The sequence below is a fragment of the Liolophura sinensis genome, chromosome 1 (assembly GCF_032854445.1).
Source record: "Liolophura sinensis isolate JHLJ2023 chromosome 1, CUHK_Ljap_v2, whole genome shotgun sequence".
Lineage (NCBI taxonomy): Eukaryota > Metazoa > Mollusca > Polyplacophora > Chitonida > Chitonidae > Liolophura > Liolophura sinensis.
Genome location: NC_088295.1, coordinates 29,485,564 through 29,504,759, shown reverse-complemented (window position 1 = coordinate 29,504,759; position 19,196 = coordinate 29,485,564). Strand labels below are relative to the sequence as shown.

At 38.3% G+C, this 19,196-nt stretch overlaps 1 protein-coding gene across 1 annotated transcript; it reads left to right on the top strand.

Annotated features, from left to right (window-relative positions):
* Positions 1 to 412: 412 nt before the first annotated feature.
* LOC135482340 (myogenic factor 5-like) lies at positions 413 to 14,730 on the top strand. The gene is made up of 3 exons (XM_064762272.1): positions 413 to 1,604; positions 11,407 to 11,482; positions 13,721 to 14,730. Exons 1-3 carry the CDS (start codon positions 693 to 695, stop codon positions 13,843 to 13,845), a joined length of 1,113 nt encoding a protein of 370 aa, XP_064618342.1. The 5' UTR covers positions 413 to 692; the 3' UTR covers positions 13,846 to 14,730.
* The last annotated feature ends 4,466 nt before the right edge of the window (positions 14,731 to 19,196 follow it).

The following is a 19,196-nucleotide window of genomic DNA, read 5'->3' as shown; positions in this document are numbered from 1 at the left end:
CATAATAGGGATAGACGGTTGAGTCTCGCTGGTTTCAATTACACAGACTAAGTCTCCGGTACATTTAAACAAACACGATGCCGCATGTAGCAGTGGGTCGACCTCATCTCTTGACCCTGGGGTCTATCTCATCTTTGATCGAGCTGTAGAGAAGTTTCCTCTAGTCACAAGAGGATGTTCATCAGAGAAGTTATAACATTGTGATGAGAGTCCCCCGCTGGTAGCTGGACATTTTCCTCTGAGATGGCAGTCTTAATTCGCTAGGAGAAACTATCCTCTTGGCTTCGAAGTCATTTCTCGGGCGTATCTCTTCCTTGCTTCGCGTAAACATCGGGACTGTTTTATTGGAAGTGGCAGACGACCAGTGAAGTGGGCGGAGTCTATTGGCAGACTCGGCTTATAGTCACAAGTTACAGGCTCACCAATGTACACTACCCAGTAGCCTTGGCTAATTAATTCGAAACGTTTACATCCAGTGACTTAATTTCGCTATCCATTTACAACTCATCAAAATTAAGAGTAGGTGACATGCGAATACTTAACAGGATTCTTAAAGAGTTCGCAGCGCAGAGGTTCGCCACATGTTCGAACCTGGTACGTTTAACGAGTAAAAGCGGAGCGAGTGTGTGAAGACACTCTTTGATCGTGAAAACTTGGTCCGGTGAAAGATCTTCTCAGTTTTTCAAGCCAAGATGATGATGACGGACTATAGAAGCTGCAGGTACGATCATAACACAGGACTGTACTATCCGAGTAACCAGGCTGGTGTAGACTCAACAAACCCCAGACAAATTATGGATATCTCTCATTCTTATCCTTCCCCAAGAAATACAGATTTCTACAGCGGGATACCCGGAAACGGGTCTGCGAACCCGGCGTACAGGCATTACGGCAGACATGTACAGCAAATGTACGGTTATCATCAACCAGTGTCAAACCAGCAGTCGTTTTATAGTTATCAGAACCCCGATTATCGGCAGAGAAACATTTCCACGGGTTTGTACATGAAGGGAAAGGTGGCGTCATTGCGACAGGGCAGCTGTTCCCCTCCTGACGAAGAGAAGACAGAGAGGCAGGGGTGCTGCTCATCTCCACCTGATAAACACCGTCAGACAGACTATAGGGACAAGACCCAGTCCTCCTCCGACGAATCGCCATCTTGCCAAAGTGTCAGATCACCGAAAGAAGACGTTCTAAGCCCGGACAACTTAGACTACGAAGATGACTTTAAAGACGAAGACAACGAAGAGGACGGGGACCCTGGTGACCACACACCTCACGTGTTTGCTCCGGGGTATCACGGACCCTCACGGAGGTGTCTCTTGTGGGCATGTAAAGCATGTAAGAAAAAGACTGTGACAATTGACAGGCGAAAGGCAGCTACAATGCGCGAAAGACGACGTCTGAGGAAAGTTAACGAAGCGTTCGAAACTCTCAAACGAAGAACTTGTCCTAATCCAAATCAACGCCTCCCTAAAGTAGAAATTCTCCGAAATGCAATCGACTATATTGAAAGTTTGGAAGATCTTCTTCACGGAAATCGGCTTGGAAGAGGCGAAGAAAATCATGACACAGGTTCTAATAGCAGTGGTTCCGATTATATGGTAAGTAAAGAACAATTTTCCCATAAATAAAAATCTGTTTAAATAAATAAATGTATGCAATTTCTGCTACGAAGGTTTTAAGCGTATAATTTGTTTTTATTGTAATGCAAAACATATTATATAATACATAAAAATATATAATGCAATAAATTGTAAACATGCATTGGGTAACCACTTACAATATGCAAAGAATTACACATTTGTATAGCTATTCATACACTTGTATATTTAACAATGATAAACATCATTTTGTTTTGTGTACTTATATAAGGCCAATAGAGACTCAATACCACACCAGGTATATAAACAGTCTGTACATAAAACATACAGTGCCTACATAACAGACGGTGAACTATATACGTAAAATGTCACCGAAAACACAGTTGTGCTCTTCATCACTGGTAATAAAAATAAGAAAAAGTACTACACAAAATGGGTTTATTTTCTGTCTATTTGAGAGCACAAAGCAACTGACCTTAGTCGTATATACCTACATTTTTACATGGTGTTTTTGTTTTGACACTTGTAAAAATAACATCTGAATATCGTAAGTTTTGTTCGAGTGCTTTTATATAAAAGACAGATATATAATATTTATATTTTAATAGCTGTATTTCCTTAAAAATGAATTACCCAAACCAGAATATTAAAGTGTAAGCATTTAAAGTTCATTTAGCATATTTACGGGGCGACGGGAGCTTTAGAGTATTAAATTTTAATTTAGCTCTAGGGTCGGAATTATCATCTGTATCAGTCATGCATGTCTTTGCACGGATGTAGTCCATTGAAACCTGGAAAAAGCCATGTGTAATTTTTCTTGATGGAGAGTCGAGCAAAGTGTCGGCTAACCAGAAATATTTCAATTTGTTTTCACTGTCATCATTTGATACGACCTACAGTTATACAAATACCCCTCCCTAAATAGCCGCGAGGAAATAGCCCAGCTTCTTGTCCCTGGGGATGTCAGTGTCACGGGTAGGGACTGGCAACACGAGCCGTGGTGATCTCACAGCGGTGAAGTTCAAATCACTTAAAGCTGAAATCTTTCTCACCGAAATCAGTCAAGCTGAAACATTGCGTAGTTCCTGTTTACGCTTCAGAAAAACGCGCTAAGATCTGAACAATCATGTTAACTTTAAACAGCTCATCTTTCAACGATCTTCTACTTAGCTCGCCTGTGGCAATAGTACTTACTCTGGGGAATGTAACAGAATCGATTTTAGTAACTACATAGAGGTTGACTTATATGTTTCCTTTTAGATCTTTATTTTTGACTGCCTTTAAGTAATGAAATGCTGGGGTAACAGTACCGTAGTTTTGTTACAAGTGTGCTTTCGAGCCTAAATGTTATAGGGTCTTTGAATTATTCATTTTTGCAGTGATTGCGAGTAGAAATTTTCTCCAAGAAGCAGATCTTCCAATTTTTTGTGACGATCATTCCCGTGTATAAAAACAGCTGTGCTTTTTGTAAAAAGCGTGGACGTTTTCACAGCTCTTTATTACAAGAGGTACACGAGACTTCATAAAGCACCAAACAAGAAATATTAGTTTAGGTGTTTAAAACATTATTCAGTTACTTGTATTTCAATAATAGAATTTTTCGTCAGAAGATATAAACTTTTGGTTAAAATTGGCGGTGTATTTTATCACCATATGTGATTGCATGAATACAACGAATTTAATGACTTTTTGGAATCGCATATTGTTTTCTCTATTTTCTTTACTATTAGAGTCATCATATCAGTGACCTTCTTATACGAAATATTTTATATGAGTGTATATTGTAATTGCCTGAAGTCTTAGTCATTGGCATATAGGTTTTCATTTTTGCGTCTTGTTTCCAGCTCTAATGTCCGCATACTTCCACACCCTTTTGCTCTCTGGGAGATGTTTGTAATACAACCCTTCTGTGAACTCCACAGCCGTTTTCGATCACGCCTGATTAAAATTTATCCCGTGGGTTAATTCTGTTCCTCCGTCATGCACGCCGACTTTGCCTGGCTCGACTCTTTGGTGTACTAGCGGTGAAACACTTAAGGTGCTAGCCCCAGTGCGGGACCCTAGTACTCCCTGGCTTGGTTAGAGTGTAGGTGATGACAGCCGAGAAAGAGACGAAAGATATATAAATCTGTTATCTTAATACGTTAGCGGCATCGTGTATATACCGCCTCAGTGCTGCCCAGGTTCGGAGTATATCCCATCCAAAACACTCAGCCCACAAAATATCCTGTCCGAGGAAATCCCGGCTTCACGCAAGAATGGTTCGTCTCGGCTTTTTGCCGGCTCCGAACAAGACATTCTGTGAATGATGCGGGGAATGTGGCGTCGTATTCTACAGTTTACACACAAAGACCACATATTCATTGTTTAAACGAAAGCCAGCATATTAAGGCTCGACCAAATGCGTGCTAATCGACGTTAACTGGGAGCGATTAACCGGCGACCTGAGATGGTGGGATCGATTACTTCCCCTTCATCATGCAATGTTATGATACTGCTGTGTGACCGAGCGAAACGATAGTTAGGAAATGCTTAATGAATAGACCGGACCAGTGTGTTTGTCCGACTGGTGAACATGTGTTCCGGGATATGTCATACTAGGTACTGACACTGGCGTGCTCAGGATAAGATCTGTCTTCAGAACTCCTGTGGGTTCCCCACCCTTGTCCCTAGGCTTTCCCCGTTTTTATTGCCAATATCAGCACTAAAGCAAACAGAAGATACAAACTCTGTGTAATTAAGCATTGTTAATATTCATTTTGTCATAAACACAAAACACAGAGGAAATATAAGGTTGAACGGGTCGATAAAGCGAGCTCTCCTATTGGAGCGTACTAACATTCATATCAGGCCGCGACAACCAATTGTCTTTTAGCAAAGCTTGTCATACAGCCAGTGAAAAGCATTGATATGGATGTGACTAATTTGCGAGCGCTGATCATCTAGCATTCACGTCTTTACTGACGACGGTTCACAAATTGAGCTGAAAGATAATATAATAATTGAAAGCAAATGCGGTTTAACTGTCCTCTCTCTGTCGTAGCATCAAATACATCAACTAATCTCTAAGAAATTGAGCGGTTTGGCAAGAACTATGGGTGCCGACGGTAACATAGCACAGGCTACACAGGCCATCAAAATACTTTCCACATTTTAACGGCGTTAAATTTATTTAGCCTTATCATCTTCCGGTTTTGCATCTTTTACACAAGAGTCGCGTAAACAATATTCATACTCGATCGTCAATATTTATTAATCATGAGGAAAAATAAATGAGTGATTTTTACTGTCAGAAAACTGTACCGTATAATAAAGTTGAAATTCAGCCCTGTGAAATATTGATTCAGATAATGTCCTCTTCTATACAAATATTTTTGCCCTTTTGGCGTAATATCACTTATAATGCTTTGAAAATAATTTTCATGGTTTCAGTATGTCCTTGTTACGCTTTTTATTGTCGTAAAACCAGTTTTACGGGAGATCAGCTCCATCAGTATTCGTTAAACCTGAGGCTTACAAGTAGACTGTTGTTTACATTTGAGGGGAAAACAGCGGGCTTGCAAACCATGGCCTCGGGTGGCCTGTTTGCGTCTGGTACCAGAGCAATCCCGCTGTTACTGTCCGTCCATAATGCTGACTGACATCTTAGTGTACTGTATCAAGTCTCCCCAAAACAAACACACTTAAATTATTCACACAGAGATATTGCATAGGAGCCTGTACATCGCCTGGGTGACGACGGAAGGGGTTCGTTCACGAAGTGTGTCCATTGTCATCAAGTGGCCATATAATGTAAACTGCACACACATTACGACTGATGACAGTGGCCTATCAAAACAGGCCACAATGACTAATGATGTGGCCTCTAACGAATATGTACATCACATTTATGGTGTGCCTTTCAGGCGCTGCTCTGGTTTTTACTCTCTATACTGCACCTTAGTATGTATTTTCTCGACCTCCCATTTATAATGTGGCCCATTTGAAACCCGCACTTTATGACGTGGCCTATCACAAACTGGTGTTTATGGTTTGTTCCATCTCGTGGTCGTATATATGACGTGGCCTATCATGAACTCGTACATATGATGCGGCCTACTACGAACTCTGTCGGCAACCTGCGGATGGTGGTGGGTTCCTCCGGGCTCTGCCCGGTTTCCTCCCACCATAATGCTGGCCGCCGTCGTATAGTTGAAATATTCGAGTACGGCGTTAAACACCAAATAAATAAATAACTCGTACTTATTATGCGTTCTAGCTCTGGATCGTTAGGCCATGTTCCCAGCTTAACTTTCACATTAAACTGTGAAGGCTGTACGCGACGATTTGATGGTAATTCTGAATTCATATCATACCATTTTTGTGGTAATAATAGAGACCATAACGTCGCAATTAACACAGATATAACTGGTTTGGCTGGGGCTTTGCATCAGACTTTTCAGGGCCCACTCATTTGGAGAGGCTTTTCATCCAGGCATTTTTCAAAATTATTGTATTAGAAAGTATTAAATTTTTTTACTGAAAAAGGACACACTTTTTGGCTGCTGTGAATTAAAGTATATTTAAAATGCAGTAAACTATACAGATATACGTTTCTGCTGGTTGTATTGAAGCTAAGACAGATATGTTGGCACATTCCGAAGGTCATAAAGACACTATTTTTACATATCACTTAATCTTCTTTTGAGCTAAACACATCATAAAAAGTAGCAATGATAGCTCCTGTTAACTATGTTGTCTGTCATTGTGTAACCCTTGGTTAAAAACGTTCGTCCATAAACATTTCTTGTTCCTTATGTTTTTTTGAACGCCTGCCATGATAATTAATGGATAGGGCTCTGTTGGGGATTCTTTGGCTTCTTTTAGATTCAGCTACACATTTCAGCTGATATGAACCTCTAAGTGCATTGGAAATGTTACCTTGCTAAGGTCGGTCCCGAAAAATAAGTGAAATATCTTTGAGCACGGTGTTAAACACCAATCAAACAAATACATATAAAAATTATGATCATAGTAGATGTTTGCGATGAACTCAATGCTCATCTTCATCATAAATCGCCCGGGTCATTTTATTTACACCTGTACAGAACTTTATTTAGCACATACACTTCATTAAATTTAAGCATTAAAACTTTATTAAATATGAGAAAGCGAAGTAAAATGTTCCTTTGTGTTTTACAAACATCAATCAATACAGCTGATAAACTTTTGAGGTCAAATTCTGCTCAAATCGTTTTAGATAAATCGAGTTTAAATTTATTTATTGTTTAGTCTAGCCAATAACCTGTTTTGTCGTCTTGGTTCACAGCTCTAACCCTAGCTGACAGTGAAAGTCGTTATTTTAATTCTTCTGAATCCACATTCAAATAGATATGTAGGCTACAGCAATATATATATATATATATATATATATATATATATATATATATATATTGTTTCTCTTAGCAGAGTTTGCGAGTCGAAAGTAATTAAGCTGACTGGTTTTGAGTCAATCCGTGAGAAAAAGTGCGGAACGAAGCCGACACTAATGCGCTATTTTAAATTGTTGTAATATAATATGTCATGACCTAAACGCTTAATTACCACGTAATTATACATCTCTTAAGATGTGAAGTTTTTTGACAGTCAACTATTCACTTTGGTGTAGTACTTTTTCTTTATGCTCATTTTAAACGGTCAATCCAAGTGGACTGGTAATGAGTTTTACAAGTGTTTTGTCGTTTAGGCACTTACACTCAGTCCCGTCTCATATTACACTATATCTGCTATATTACATTGTCTTGAGAAGCTCCGCAATTGAATATTCCCTTACGATGAATACCAAACCAAGGGGTTGTAACTGTAGACGGGTTAAAATGCTGGGCCTATCAGCGATGTCAAAGGCACCATACATCACTGCAGAGTCCGCGCGATATCCCTTGGAGTTGTAGGGCTATAACGCAAAGGGACCAACTGTCAGCGCTTAAGGACAAGTCGCTGACGACAAGATACGGTCACTGATAATAAATGATTGGTAAAACTCAAGTCATTCTCCCATGCCCTCCAAGCACAAAGTTCCTCATCTGTTTATTCCATTGCCTGCCCGACGTGATTTTCCAGTTATACTATATGGTCTGTACAGGGCAAAGAATGGAGGTTCTGCGTAGTTCTAGCGTATGTACAGAGATGCCATCGCCAGGAGAGTCATCTGTGTCGGTGACCAGTCACGAGTACTTGAATCAGAGATATAACTATGTCATCGTGACCTTTGAAATGAAAGGCCTGAGGTCACAAAATGCCAGCACTCGACCCAATCCCCAACCCCTGCCCTGCAATCCCGGTGCATTTCTAAAACCGAGATATATTCCCCTTACAAACGTTCGCCACAGGAAAATTCAGAGCTTAAAAGTTCGTTTTATTGTACGAATATTTATATCTCCTCCTTTGGAGAATTTTGAAAATGCTTTCTTTCTTCTTTTAAATTTCAAGTACTGGAAAGCAATGAAGACAATCTTAATTACTACGCAGAAAGTGTAAAACGTTTTTCAAATCTAAAACGTATGCGTACAAGGTAATTAGCATGCCCTGTCAAAAGTGCAATGCATAGAGTCAACCGCAGTTGCTACTTGAAATTTACGGGCAGTGTCAGTCAGTCAGTAAACATTTTGAGTGTTAGTACTTGGAAAAATTGGTCCAAATATTTTAAACCTGTGAAAACAGGTTAACGAAATCCATTAGAGTTTTTTTGTATTGCAGCTTAGGTTCATTTGCGCCAAGTAGTTTGTCTGGGTTAACTGCTTGTTGACACCTGTCAGCATTCGGCCTGTAATGTACATCGGCTGACAGCAATTAACATAATCCATCAGCGATGAATTGATGAACCTGTTTGGGTGATATAGGAAAGTGGCCTTTGTGACCCCTACTGAACTTAAAAGCACCTGGTCTCTCTTAAACGTTCTCTACATACGGTGTTGCTCTCTTGTGCACAATTTATGTACGCCTAGTACGATTCCAATTGTCACATGTCATTTTTCTTGTTGTTCTTCTCGCAAGTACTATCCATGTCCTGAATGCAATTATATCTTACCATGTCCATCAAGTAAACATTTGTGTACTTAGACGATGTACAGATACTTACTTCGTTGTATTTCTAGTGCTGGTAAAAAATATGTGAATTGAGAAAATATTTTAACCAGAAAGCGTGACATGAATCACAGATGACAAGACTACATGCAAACAGTTGTAACGACATGGTGAATTTTTATTTCATATTTCTTTATTTTGAAAGTCAACATAAATCTGAAAGACCATGCATATTGGCGGACATTTCTGTAATTAATGCTAATCGCTGGCCTATATTTTAGGGCTAAGAGGCATTCCTACTGAGTAACCCTGCTGTTGTGTTCGAAGCACGAAGTTGTCACATTGTCGTTTAGTTACTACCGCGACCCTTATGGGCACCAGCAACGCTATGAACACGTAACACGGAGTAAAAAAACAGCCCCAGGAAAACATGTTCTTGACGAAAACCGAGTTCAGCTTAACGATGGGAAGCTGACATGGCGTTTCATCGTGCCGATAAATGCATTTCCTATCTGTTATTAACTATAAACCAAACATTTCAAGCTCCATATGTACAGGGATTTTCCTCGGTATTATAAGAAGTATTACTATATGAAAAACACGAAGATTAATCGAATGCTTCTGTCTCAAATATCTCTTAATAAATCACTTCTTACATCTGGTTGACTGAACGATGGCATAGGTACACCGAAAAATGACCTTCGAGCTCCATCTTTAGAGTATATCTTACTAGGGTGAATTCAGTACAAAATAATCTTCTCCAAGTGTGTTCCTCTCATCAAATACGCTTAAAAATAGCTCAAACGTTATATTAAAAAAATTAAGACATCACACATTTGTCTGAGATGCTTTTAATTGCTGTGCACCGAGTCTCTCCTCGTTTCAGTAAACGGGTTAAGGTTTTCAATAGTCCAAGTTGTCGCTCTCGTCCGACACATCTGGCTCGTGGAACTCCCGTTTCTGCCACATCTGTAATTATTTAAATTCCTCTCTTATTTTTCAAGTCTGGCTGTAATAAGCAGCAATGTCCTAGTAATTGGCGCGAGCATTCCGCTGCCACATTTGCGGCTAGATTGACATTTTTAATATCCCACTCACCTTGCTCTTCTGTACCTTGCTAGAGGGCGTTGTGGCGTTCTGAAAATTAGTACCCCAAGATAGTGATGGGCTGAACTGCGCCCACTACACCTCACGTGAAGATTTATCTCTTTGTATACATAACGACATTGGTTTCTACTGACACCAAATAGAATATATATTCATGCACTAAATACTAGTTAGAGATCAGGCAATTTGTGTTGTAGCCCAATTTTGGTATCGGATAAGGTATATAAAAGCAATAATAAAAAGATCGCTTAACAAAATCTTTACTTAATCGTTTAATGAATATTTAAAACGAAATATATGTATAACAGGAAGCTAACTAACTAAGATAACTATGAATGCAGCTTTATGGTATTTTTTGGGGTTTTTTTCATTTACAATATGTATATTTTTGTATTAATAATGGTACATTCTGCAGGTTTTGTTGTTGTTTTTTGTTTCTTTTGTTGTTTTTTTTTTTTTTTTTTTTTTTTTTTATTGCCATATTAATTTTTGCCTCAAATTAGGAATGGTACATTCTGTAGGGTTTGTTTGTTGGGGGGGGTTGTTTTTTTTTTGTTTTTTTTTTTGTTTTGTTGTTTTTTTTTTGGTGTGTTCTTTTTTATTTTTTTAACTATATCTCAATAAAGATGCATTTGTAGCCTTTGAAATAACTGAAAACGCACACACACTATATCAGTTTGACCCTGGACCCTCTCACCAATGCAGTCGCTGTGAGTTCAACACCAGCTATTGCTGCCGTCCTCTCTGGTCATACTGGGAAGGTCTGCCAGCAAATTAATCTACGGGTGGTCCAGAGTTTTCTGCTCGGTTTCCTCTCACAATAATGTTGGCCCTCGCCGTGGTATAAGTGAAGTAATCTTGAGTACAGGGTAAAAACCGATGAAATAAATGTATCAGTTTTCGTGTTACATGTAGATGCATTTACTCTTGTATTCTTTATATTGCCTATATACACTTTTCTTTCTGACTAAGGATGCATTCACGGCATGAATATTTTCCATGTGATATACGCTATATCAGTACCGTGCAGGTTATTTCAACCAGCCTATTTTTCTTATTTATCGAATTTCTCCCACATGAATTCACCACTACCCCATCTCTTTTGTGACAGAATGGCATTTAAAAAAAAAACACTGATCCATTCGCAAATGGTAGTTATATTTTAGTAACAGATAACCGATATAGAAGAAAGATATGTTCGAGATGTTTTAGCAATCGATGTTTTAATTAGTAATCGATGTGACAGAGGAAGGAAAATCAATCAGCTGGGGTTTATTAGGAGAAATACAATATCAAAATTACCAAAAAATAATAATAATAATATTACTTTTCAATAATTAAATTTATAAATTTGGCATAGCAGTTTTGGCAAAACGAATTGCCTGTGCATTTCTTTTTAAAACATATAATTATGTCGAGAAGAATTCGAGGTCAATTAGCAATATACAGTAGGGCTAAAATTAAAAATTTTTAGCTAATAAATTCTTACTTAGATTAGAAAACGTGTTGGCAATTGAAAACTTGTTGAGACCCGGTAGGCCCAAATTGTGTACACAAAGGAATATCATCTACTTTGTACTTTTGCCATAATTTTATTCTACACTGATGTGCATTTTCTTTTTTTTTCTTACAGACGGTGAACAGTCCGCACTATTACACAGAAAAACTCCACCATGTTGGTGATCCGAATGGTTTGAATCAATCCACAGGTAAGAAAAATACATGGTTCTCGGAATTAAGGAGGCAAGTTTCCGTCAAGATCTTTAGACCGATCTGAAACAGTTATCAATTTCTAGGTGAAATTCATTCTCCATATAGCATAGCTTGGCGTAGTCCAAGAAAGGTTTTAAGAACAGTCACATAATTCCTTTCAATTTTTTTTTTAATTACGGTTTAAATAATAAAATGAGCAATTCTAAGCATATTTCGAGAGAGAAAATAGATAATTTATATAATATACCTGAATATTAAAAGTTCAATAAGCATTATAAACAGATATAAACATCCATAATCATAACGTTCATTGTCAAATGATGTTTCAAACTCAGTAATTCTGTTAGCGCTTGTTACCAGGACTCTTATAAATATTGTTCTTATGAGTATGGTCACTCATACATTAACAGTTTGATGCTAAAGATAGATTTTAACCATTTGTTTGCGCATCATTAATAAATATTCCCCTTATTTCTTATTAAAAGCAAATGTCAACGTTATCTAATTGTTAAAATGATAGAACATGTTAAATACTGTAAAATGTTAGTAACAACTTATTGATATGTTACGCCGCGTAACCATTGTTTGAAGGTTGTAACATAATGTTAGAATGCAGTGCGGAACACAACGTCTGAAAGAATTAACTTAACATAAGCTGGAGTTAAATTACAAACCTTCCTAATCATTTTAGAATGTTACATTTACTTTAGTACTTTAGAAAAGTATTAACGTATCGTACAAATCTTTGCCATCCGCCAGCACTGGAAAAATGGTGGAACTTATATACAACATTTCACTCTTAAGAGAATATATGTTTTACGTTACATAGTTCTTCGATACATAGTGATAAAACTTGTTTTAGGACTAATTGTAACACTTTATGTCTGGTTGGTAAATTAACATATAGGCTAGTAACGTTAAAATGACATTTATGCACATTTGAAGATCAATGTCTTTAATCTTTAATCCTCTGCATTTCTGGTCCATTTGTGAGTCAGGCGTACTCTGTAACCGATTTGAATACTTGTAGCAAAGAGACTTTACTTTTTTCGCTTATAAGTGAAAGAAATCTGACTTGTTTATCTACCTCATTAAAATAATAAGTAACTAAATCTGAGATATACCGGCATCGATGTTAGTTATACAAGTTTCGATACGAAGTAGATTTATCAGAAACACATGTGAAACGAATGTTTTCCAGACATCCTCAACACAACCTTTGCCCTGTGACCTTCTCTTTGGGAACACGTGCCCATTTCTTCGCACTATTTTCTCATGCCCCACCACACGGGCATGGCCGACCACACAGCGGTTCACTGTTTCACGTGCTATTGTTACTCACAGAATCCCCAATCTCCTGGTGAAGTCTATCTGAGTTTGATTAGCTTGGGAGCTCCACAGATAGGTGATACGAAAAGAGAAGCTTTTGTAGTTGCTTGTGTTCTGAGAAATCGTCTTTAGGAAGAAGTGGTCGTGGGGTGCGCCTAGCGGGAACATCTGTCGAGATATTTGGAAAGGTGCGATTAGTTGAGATTCTCACCGATGTTAGCAATTAGTCACAGCGTGAAAACTGGCAGAAAGCAAAAACCATATTCAAGTCATCGGAATGTCGGCAAGTGTGTAACTTTCCGCGCATTTTCAGTTATTTGTTTTCTCACTGCTAGAAGACTTTCACCAACGGCCGCAATGTGCTCCGTGTGGTAATTCTTGCGCTCGTGTTTCTCCTAGAATAGGCAACGTTGTGTTGATAGGTTAAACCCAACTTCTTGGAGGCAAGTATACTTAAATCACGGAACAGCGTCAACAGCAGCTCAGACGTGCTGCATCTTATTATTTTCATGAGAAACCAGGCGCAAGCCAGTAGGTTACTTAGAATATTTCACTTACGCTGAAGATTTATTTGGGTGGAGGAACTTTAAGCCTCAAACAGGCAATAAATGGCTGTTCAACCGTTAAATGAAATAAAATCAAATAAAATATAGCCACAGTTTAATATACGTTTCATTCAAGCAAATTTATATATTTGCGGCAAAAATTTTAGACCTACAAATACTTTCAGTGAATGGAGGAATGAAAGCATGATTATTTGGGGCTGACCGCCACATCGGCTGTATTAAAACTGCATCGTCGCGAGATGAATGAATGATCAGAATCATTCGCCGTGGAGAAATCTGCATGTGTAGCCTACACTGGGCAATATTACTAAAGCTGTTTTCAATGTTTTATTTCTGCAGGTTACGATCAGATGTCGACGGGCGTGTCTAGTTTGGACTGCCTCTCTCTCATCGTGGAAAGTATCAGTCCGTCAAGCACCAGTGCCATGTTGAACAGCTTATCCGTTACCGAAAGACCGCTGTAACAGGCACGGTGGAAAAAAACTGTTCTTATGAACCTGATCGCTTACAAACATCATGAACTATTGTTATAGTCAATGTCATCGTTATCTCGGTCCATCCGGTGTGACGTAGCTTCTTTCATGTCATTTGTCATGAAGGACCAGATTACAGAAGCCACTCAGTTTGCAATATTATTTATTGTGTGCAATGATATTTCATCAAACGATTTATATGTTGATATAAGCCAATCTAGTCACAGGGTGTTACTGGTTTATAATGACTGTATATGTATGCTGGGTGCGAAGCAGAGGAGGAAAAGACACGGCCGACAAACATCTGACAAAATTGGCTCTCGCTAGAATATACCTGTTGGTCGACTCTCATGAAGTACAAGTTTCAGCAAGAGATTCAACAAGGACTTTGTTGTGTCTTTGTTTCTTTGAAACTGTGTCCATATAGTGTCAACGTGCTGTAGAAATCGGAAAATGTTTTGTGACTTTAGCTGGGCAGCGTGTATAGATACAAATGTGAGAGAGTGAGAAAATGAGTTTGGTGAAGACTGTGCAGAAAAAAAGTCTTGAAACTAACACGTGTTTGACTGATTTACGTTTGCATATGTTTTTTTTTTTATTATCTTACTTGAGATTTACAAGCGCTAGACATTACTGACAGCGTCGATAAGTACTGTAGTATTGCGTTCACACTGTTTGCATTAAATGTATATACATGTACCGTGGCACAGAATCAAAGTAACTCTGCAGCAGTTGACCATTGCCCAAGTCATTTTGTCCTGTCTTTTTCAGCCTTTGTTATGACCCACATTTACAACATCTGACGCCTTCCTATTTTTTTTGTCTGTCAATGTCTTGTAGCGCAAGGTATTTATAAATTATTTCACTGAAAACCTTGATTGTCTTCACCATTGTCTTATTACACTACGCAGTTGATGTCGTCTTACATGGCGTCGTTCAAATAATTTGCAGTCTCTTTCATTTAGTCGCTCGTTATTTATCTTTTAAATAGCAAGACGGCTATCTTGCGCTCTCCTCTGTGTTATAAGTAACATGGACAGTCAAGTGTCTTGTGCCTGTAAAAGGTACGTTGTAATCATCATAAAACTGCTCTATATCGTAACTGAAATTGTCAGCAAATTTATGAAAATTATTCATGAAGCCATCATCTGATTTCCTGAAGAGGCTCTGCAAAGATATAAATGAACATGACAAGGGTGTAAAAAAGGCTTGGCTCACAAAAAATGTGTATCTTAATGAATACCAGCTGAGAATGTATAGGTTACATTGGGACTGTGACCTGTTTATATTCAAACAATTACATGAAGAATTATACAAATGCATTTGAGCTGCTAACGTTAGTATTTTATTTACTGTGACAGCAAATGTCATAAAAAGGGCACGACAGATTAATATCATGAACAAAATTACTAGCCTTCTTTTTTAGCTGTTCCTTATTAACAAGAGTCCTGAGTTCATAAACACTCAAGCGCTGTAACACAAACCGCAACCAAAAAATTGTGGAACCAAAACCCATGTTGGACATCGAGTAGCGAACAAACAAATGATTTTATATATTCTTGGGAGATAATAGTTTCTTATTAGCTGTTTAATTGTGATTTTTAATATCTGAATTTAAAATCCCCTGAGAAGTTTTTTATTGGGACAATATTTCTCTGATTTCAGAACCATGCATTGATATCTTTATTGATAGCAGGGCCTGATGAAATCCTACATTTCTGTGTAGTATGTGCTTCTGGAAGCGTGCAGTTTTGTAAAGTATATACAACTGGAACCATGCAGTTTCGTTGTGTTTAGACTGTTGGAACCATGTATTTTTTTTCAAAGAATGTAAAAGGGGATCTATACAGTTGAATTACCTCAACGGAGTGGTTTTATTGTGTGGTGTCAGTAAACTTACATAACCCAGGCTTACCCATCACTGAATGATGGAAAAACCAAATTTAGTTGACACGATACTGAAGAGTTGGCAGAGAAGTGAATTCGGGTCGTGTTTAAAATACCAGGTACTCATCGAACCGAGAGCACAGGCCGACAGGAATGTCGGATACCGAGATGGGCTGGCTAGATATTGCCTTGTTGAGTAGTTTTGGTAATGGCATGGAAAGGTGAGCTTATAAATTCATAGGCAAAGATTTTACCGGATTTTCTACTAGATTAAGACGATTATCTGAGGCTTTCGTCTAAGACATGCACATTCATAATGATAATATAACGGTATCAGCATCACAGTAACTTTTTACATAAAATACTCTGCCATTTTGTGTTGAGTAACCTTGTGGTTGCAAAAAGAACTCGTTTCATGAAGGCGGGGATCTCAACTACGTGAGAAGATGGCAAAACGCCAAAAGTAATCATGTAATATTTTGGAAGTTATGTCCAAAAAAACTTTTTTTTCATTTTTGGCTTAAGGCTAGATAAAGATGATCGCGTGATTTTAATTTTAAACTGTGACAGAATTTATTTAGTCATGCTGAGATAGATCTGGAGCTTCCGTTCGCAGCTTTCGTGGTTCATCCTCCGGCTTTATATTCTGATACCTCTTATGCGTCAAGTTTTCCCTAATTCAGAAACGGAGGAGTAAGAGGTTGGGGTATAAGGGTAGGGTAGAAGGATGGACGGAGGTTTGGCGAAGTGCGTTAAATTTAAAGCGGCGTCAACAATGTGATAACTGGTATCTGGTCACACAAAAACTGGCGAGGCACGATAGCTTGACATTTGTGTACTTCCAAGTCACGGGTTTTATTCTAACTGTTTATGACAACGCGTAAATTGTAACACTGATAACGCCACATAACAACACGGTATGAACGGAATTACTTGAAATGTTAAAAGCTAAATGCCTAGAGCAAAAATAAAATTTCGCTTTTAGACAAGTTGTGTAGGAAATAAATCAGGGAGCGAATATAATACAGAGAATATAGAGCAGACATAAATGATCTGCCGTGAATATCAGTGTGTAAAATGTCCAGGAAAAACATATAACATGAATATGTTAATTTGCATAACAAAGACTGTTTAGCATATAATGATATTATACCCCGGTTTTACAAGCTATATGTGTTTCGTGAATCCTGGAGTTAGAATGTTGGTGTACATGTTCATTTATCCAACTGGTATATTTACGTCGTATACAAGACTGTTACAAATATTTCATGGTGGACCTACTTGTATTTGCGTGGTGATAACTTAGAAGTGACTATAGGAGCAACTGCCGTAACCGGGCATGTGGGGGCCAGGGAAACTGTGCCAACTGTTAAGCTTTTCTTGAGAAAGAAGTACTTCATATCTAAACCGCTGTCGTGATTTGGTCCCTAAAGAGTTCAGTCAGACAGAGACGACAGATAGTGATAGTTAACATATTTTTGTCCTGCTTAACACATAAATACAGTTGCGAGTCATATTTACCTCAGCGTTTGATTGTTTTGGGGGTATTTGGGTGGGGGGGACAGTCCATAGAACATGTCAACTGTTGATGTTTTACTTTGAAAATTCTTCAACATTAAGGAACAGTGTCTCAAGCGTCTATTTGGACCACGTCACTCGTGAGAACAGCAATATGTCATGGTGGATGTTGATTGGTTGTGACACGGCCCTCTCGGGCGCTTGTTCTCTGCATAATAGAACAAGTTTTGTAATGTACGTCTGGTTAATGTGTTATCTCGGCCAGTCAATCAAGAATGACGTCAAGCGACTGTGGTGTAATATTAGCCGTTAAAATCAAACCTTTTAGCCTCAGTGCTGATTATATCCCTACAGGCGTCATAACGGAGAATCCTTCTCCGGAACCTCTTAACCGTGTCAACCGCCATGGTTAAAAACTCTGTGTATATCAAGAATAAAAGACGTGATTGCTGATAATCCCCAAAAGGAACAGTAACAAAAGTCCATTTTTAACTTATACCTTTTCAATAAGCCTGCACTTGAGATGCTATATTTAAGTTTATGGTTTTTAGTTTGTATTATAACGTTGCCTTGAAGCATTGTTCCCAATATGTGATGGAATCGTAAGATATAGGGAATACATGTCATCCATTGTGATCTTGATGCATTAAACCAAAATAAATCGATCTTGTAATGTTTAACCTTAAATCAAAAATACATATTGCTGAATGATTGTTAAAGAATTTTTCCAAAGTCTGCGACTGTAACTTGTACTAAATGCAGCACTCTAGCAAGTTAGTACGATATACATGTACGTAACAGAGTTACTGATATCCATTGACTGCGAAAGAAAATGTAAAATGTGTATAAAACCTCATAAACTTACAGACTTATGCCCACAGCACAGTCTCGTAAGCAAGAAGAGATTCCAACTGAAATTTCTGAAATTCATTTATTTAGTACCGGTAATCATGATCCAAACAGTATCGGCGTGTGTCAGTGCTATTTGCTATGATGGTGATATCTGAAACACTTATTTCTTAAAGGCTTTTTATTTCTTTTTCGAGCAGTAAAGAAGAAACAGCGGGACGTGCTCCTCTAATATGAATGTAGATGAAAGGATACTCGTATAACAGTTTGTCCTATCCACAGGGCTCGATAAAAACCTGAACCTAGAGAACTGTTGGAAACCACCATCAAATGTGTGACGGTTTCCCGCTGTGACACACTCCACAGGGGCACTCCGCAACGCTCGCCCCGCTTGTGCCCTGAACTGTACACATTACAGCTAGGTTTCCTTTAATGTTTTTAAGAAGGTTATATAATAAAACCCCGATGTTTATCCGACATCAGCACCTCTTGAGAAATTACGACTTCATCAGATAGAAGGGGTTCGCTCTGGCTTTGAATTTCACGTCTTTCAACAGTAAACTTCATCATTAGGGGGTTTCGATGACAACGTTTTAGGCTTAGGTAATACGACGAAAAAATAATACGGTAAGCTACGGGGATCGGTTTCTTTTCTCATGTATTTTTAAGCTTCATCCCAGATTCTAAGCTTATTGTGAAAAAAGTGTAAGGGTATTTGGCTCAAACAGCGACAACCAGCTGCCATCAATCTACACGTGTTGAATTACCCATATTTAAGCCTACCCTTTCCTCACATTATACAGACACCAGCATCGCGGAACGTATGCAAGCTGTAATTGTTTGACTTGTGTGATTGTTTTATTGCAGTCTTTCTGGCTATGTTGATTGCGCGAATGGTTGGTCCATTTATAAAATTGCTTTTATGCCTGATAGAGTGTTTGACTCATACATCGAGCATTGAGCTGTTTGTACTTTGTACCATGGGCATCCTGCAATCATTAATAACACTCATACCACAGAGGTACAGATAGAAATACATGTGTAAGCTAAATATCACACGTCTAATGCGCCTATTAATTCATCAAAGC

What these genes read in the sequence shown, in the direction of transcription:
- LOC135482340 (XM_064762272.1), top strand. Translation starts at nt 693, where the DNA reads ATGATGATGACGGACTATAGAAGCTGCAGGTACGATCATAACACAGGA. An exon ending in GCAGTGGTTCCGATTATATG is followed by an intron (nt 1,605 to 11,406) that starts GTAAGTAAAGAA and finishes TTTTTCTTACAG; the next exon opens with ACGGTGAACAGTCCGCACTA. An exon ending in TGGTTTGAATCAATCCACAG is followed by an intron (nt 11,483 to 13,720) that starts GTAAGAAAAATA and finishes TTATTTCTGCAG; the next exon opens with GTTACGATCAGATGTCGACG.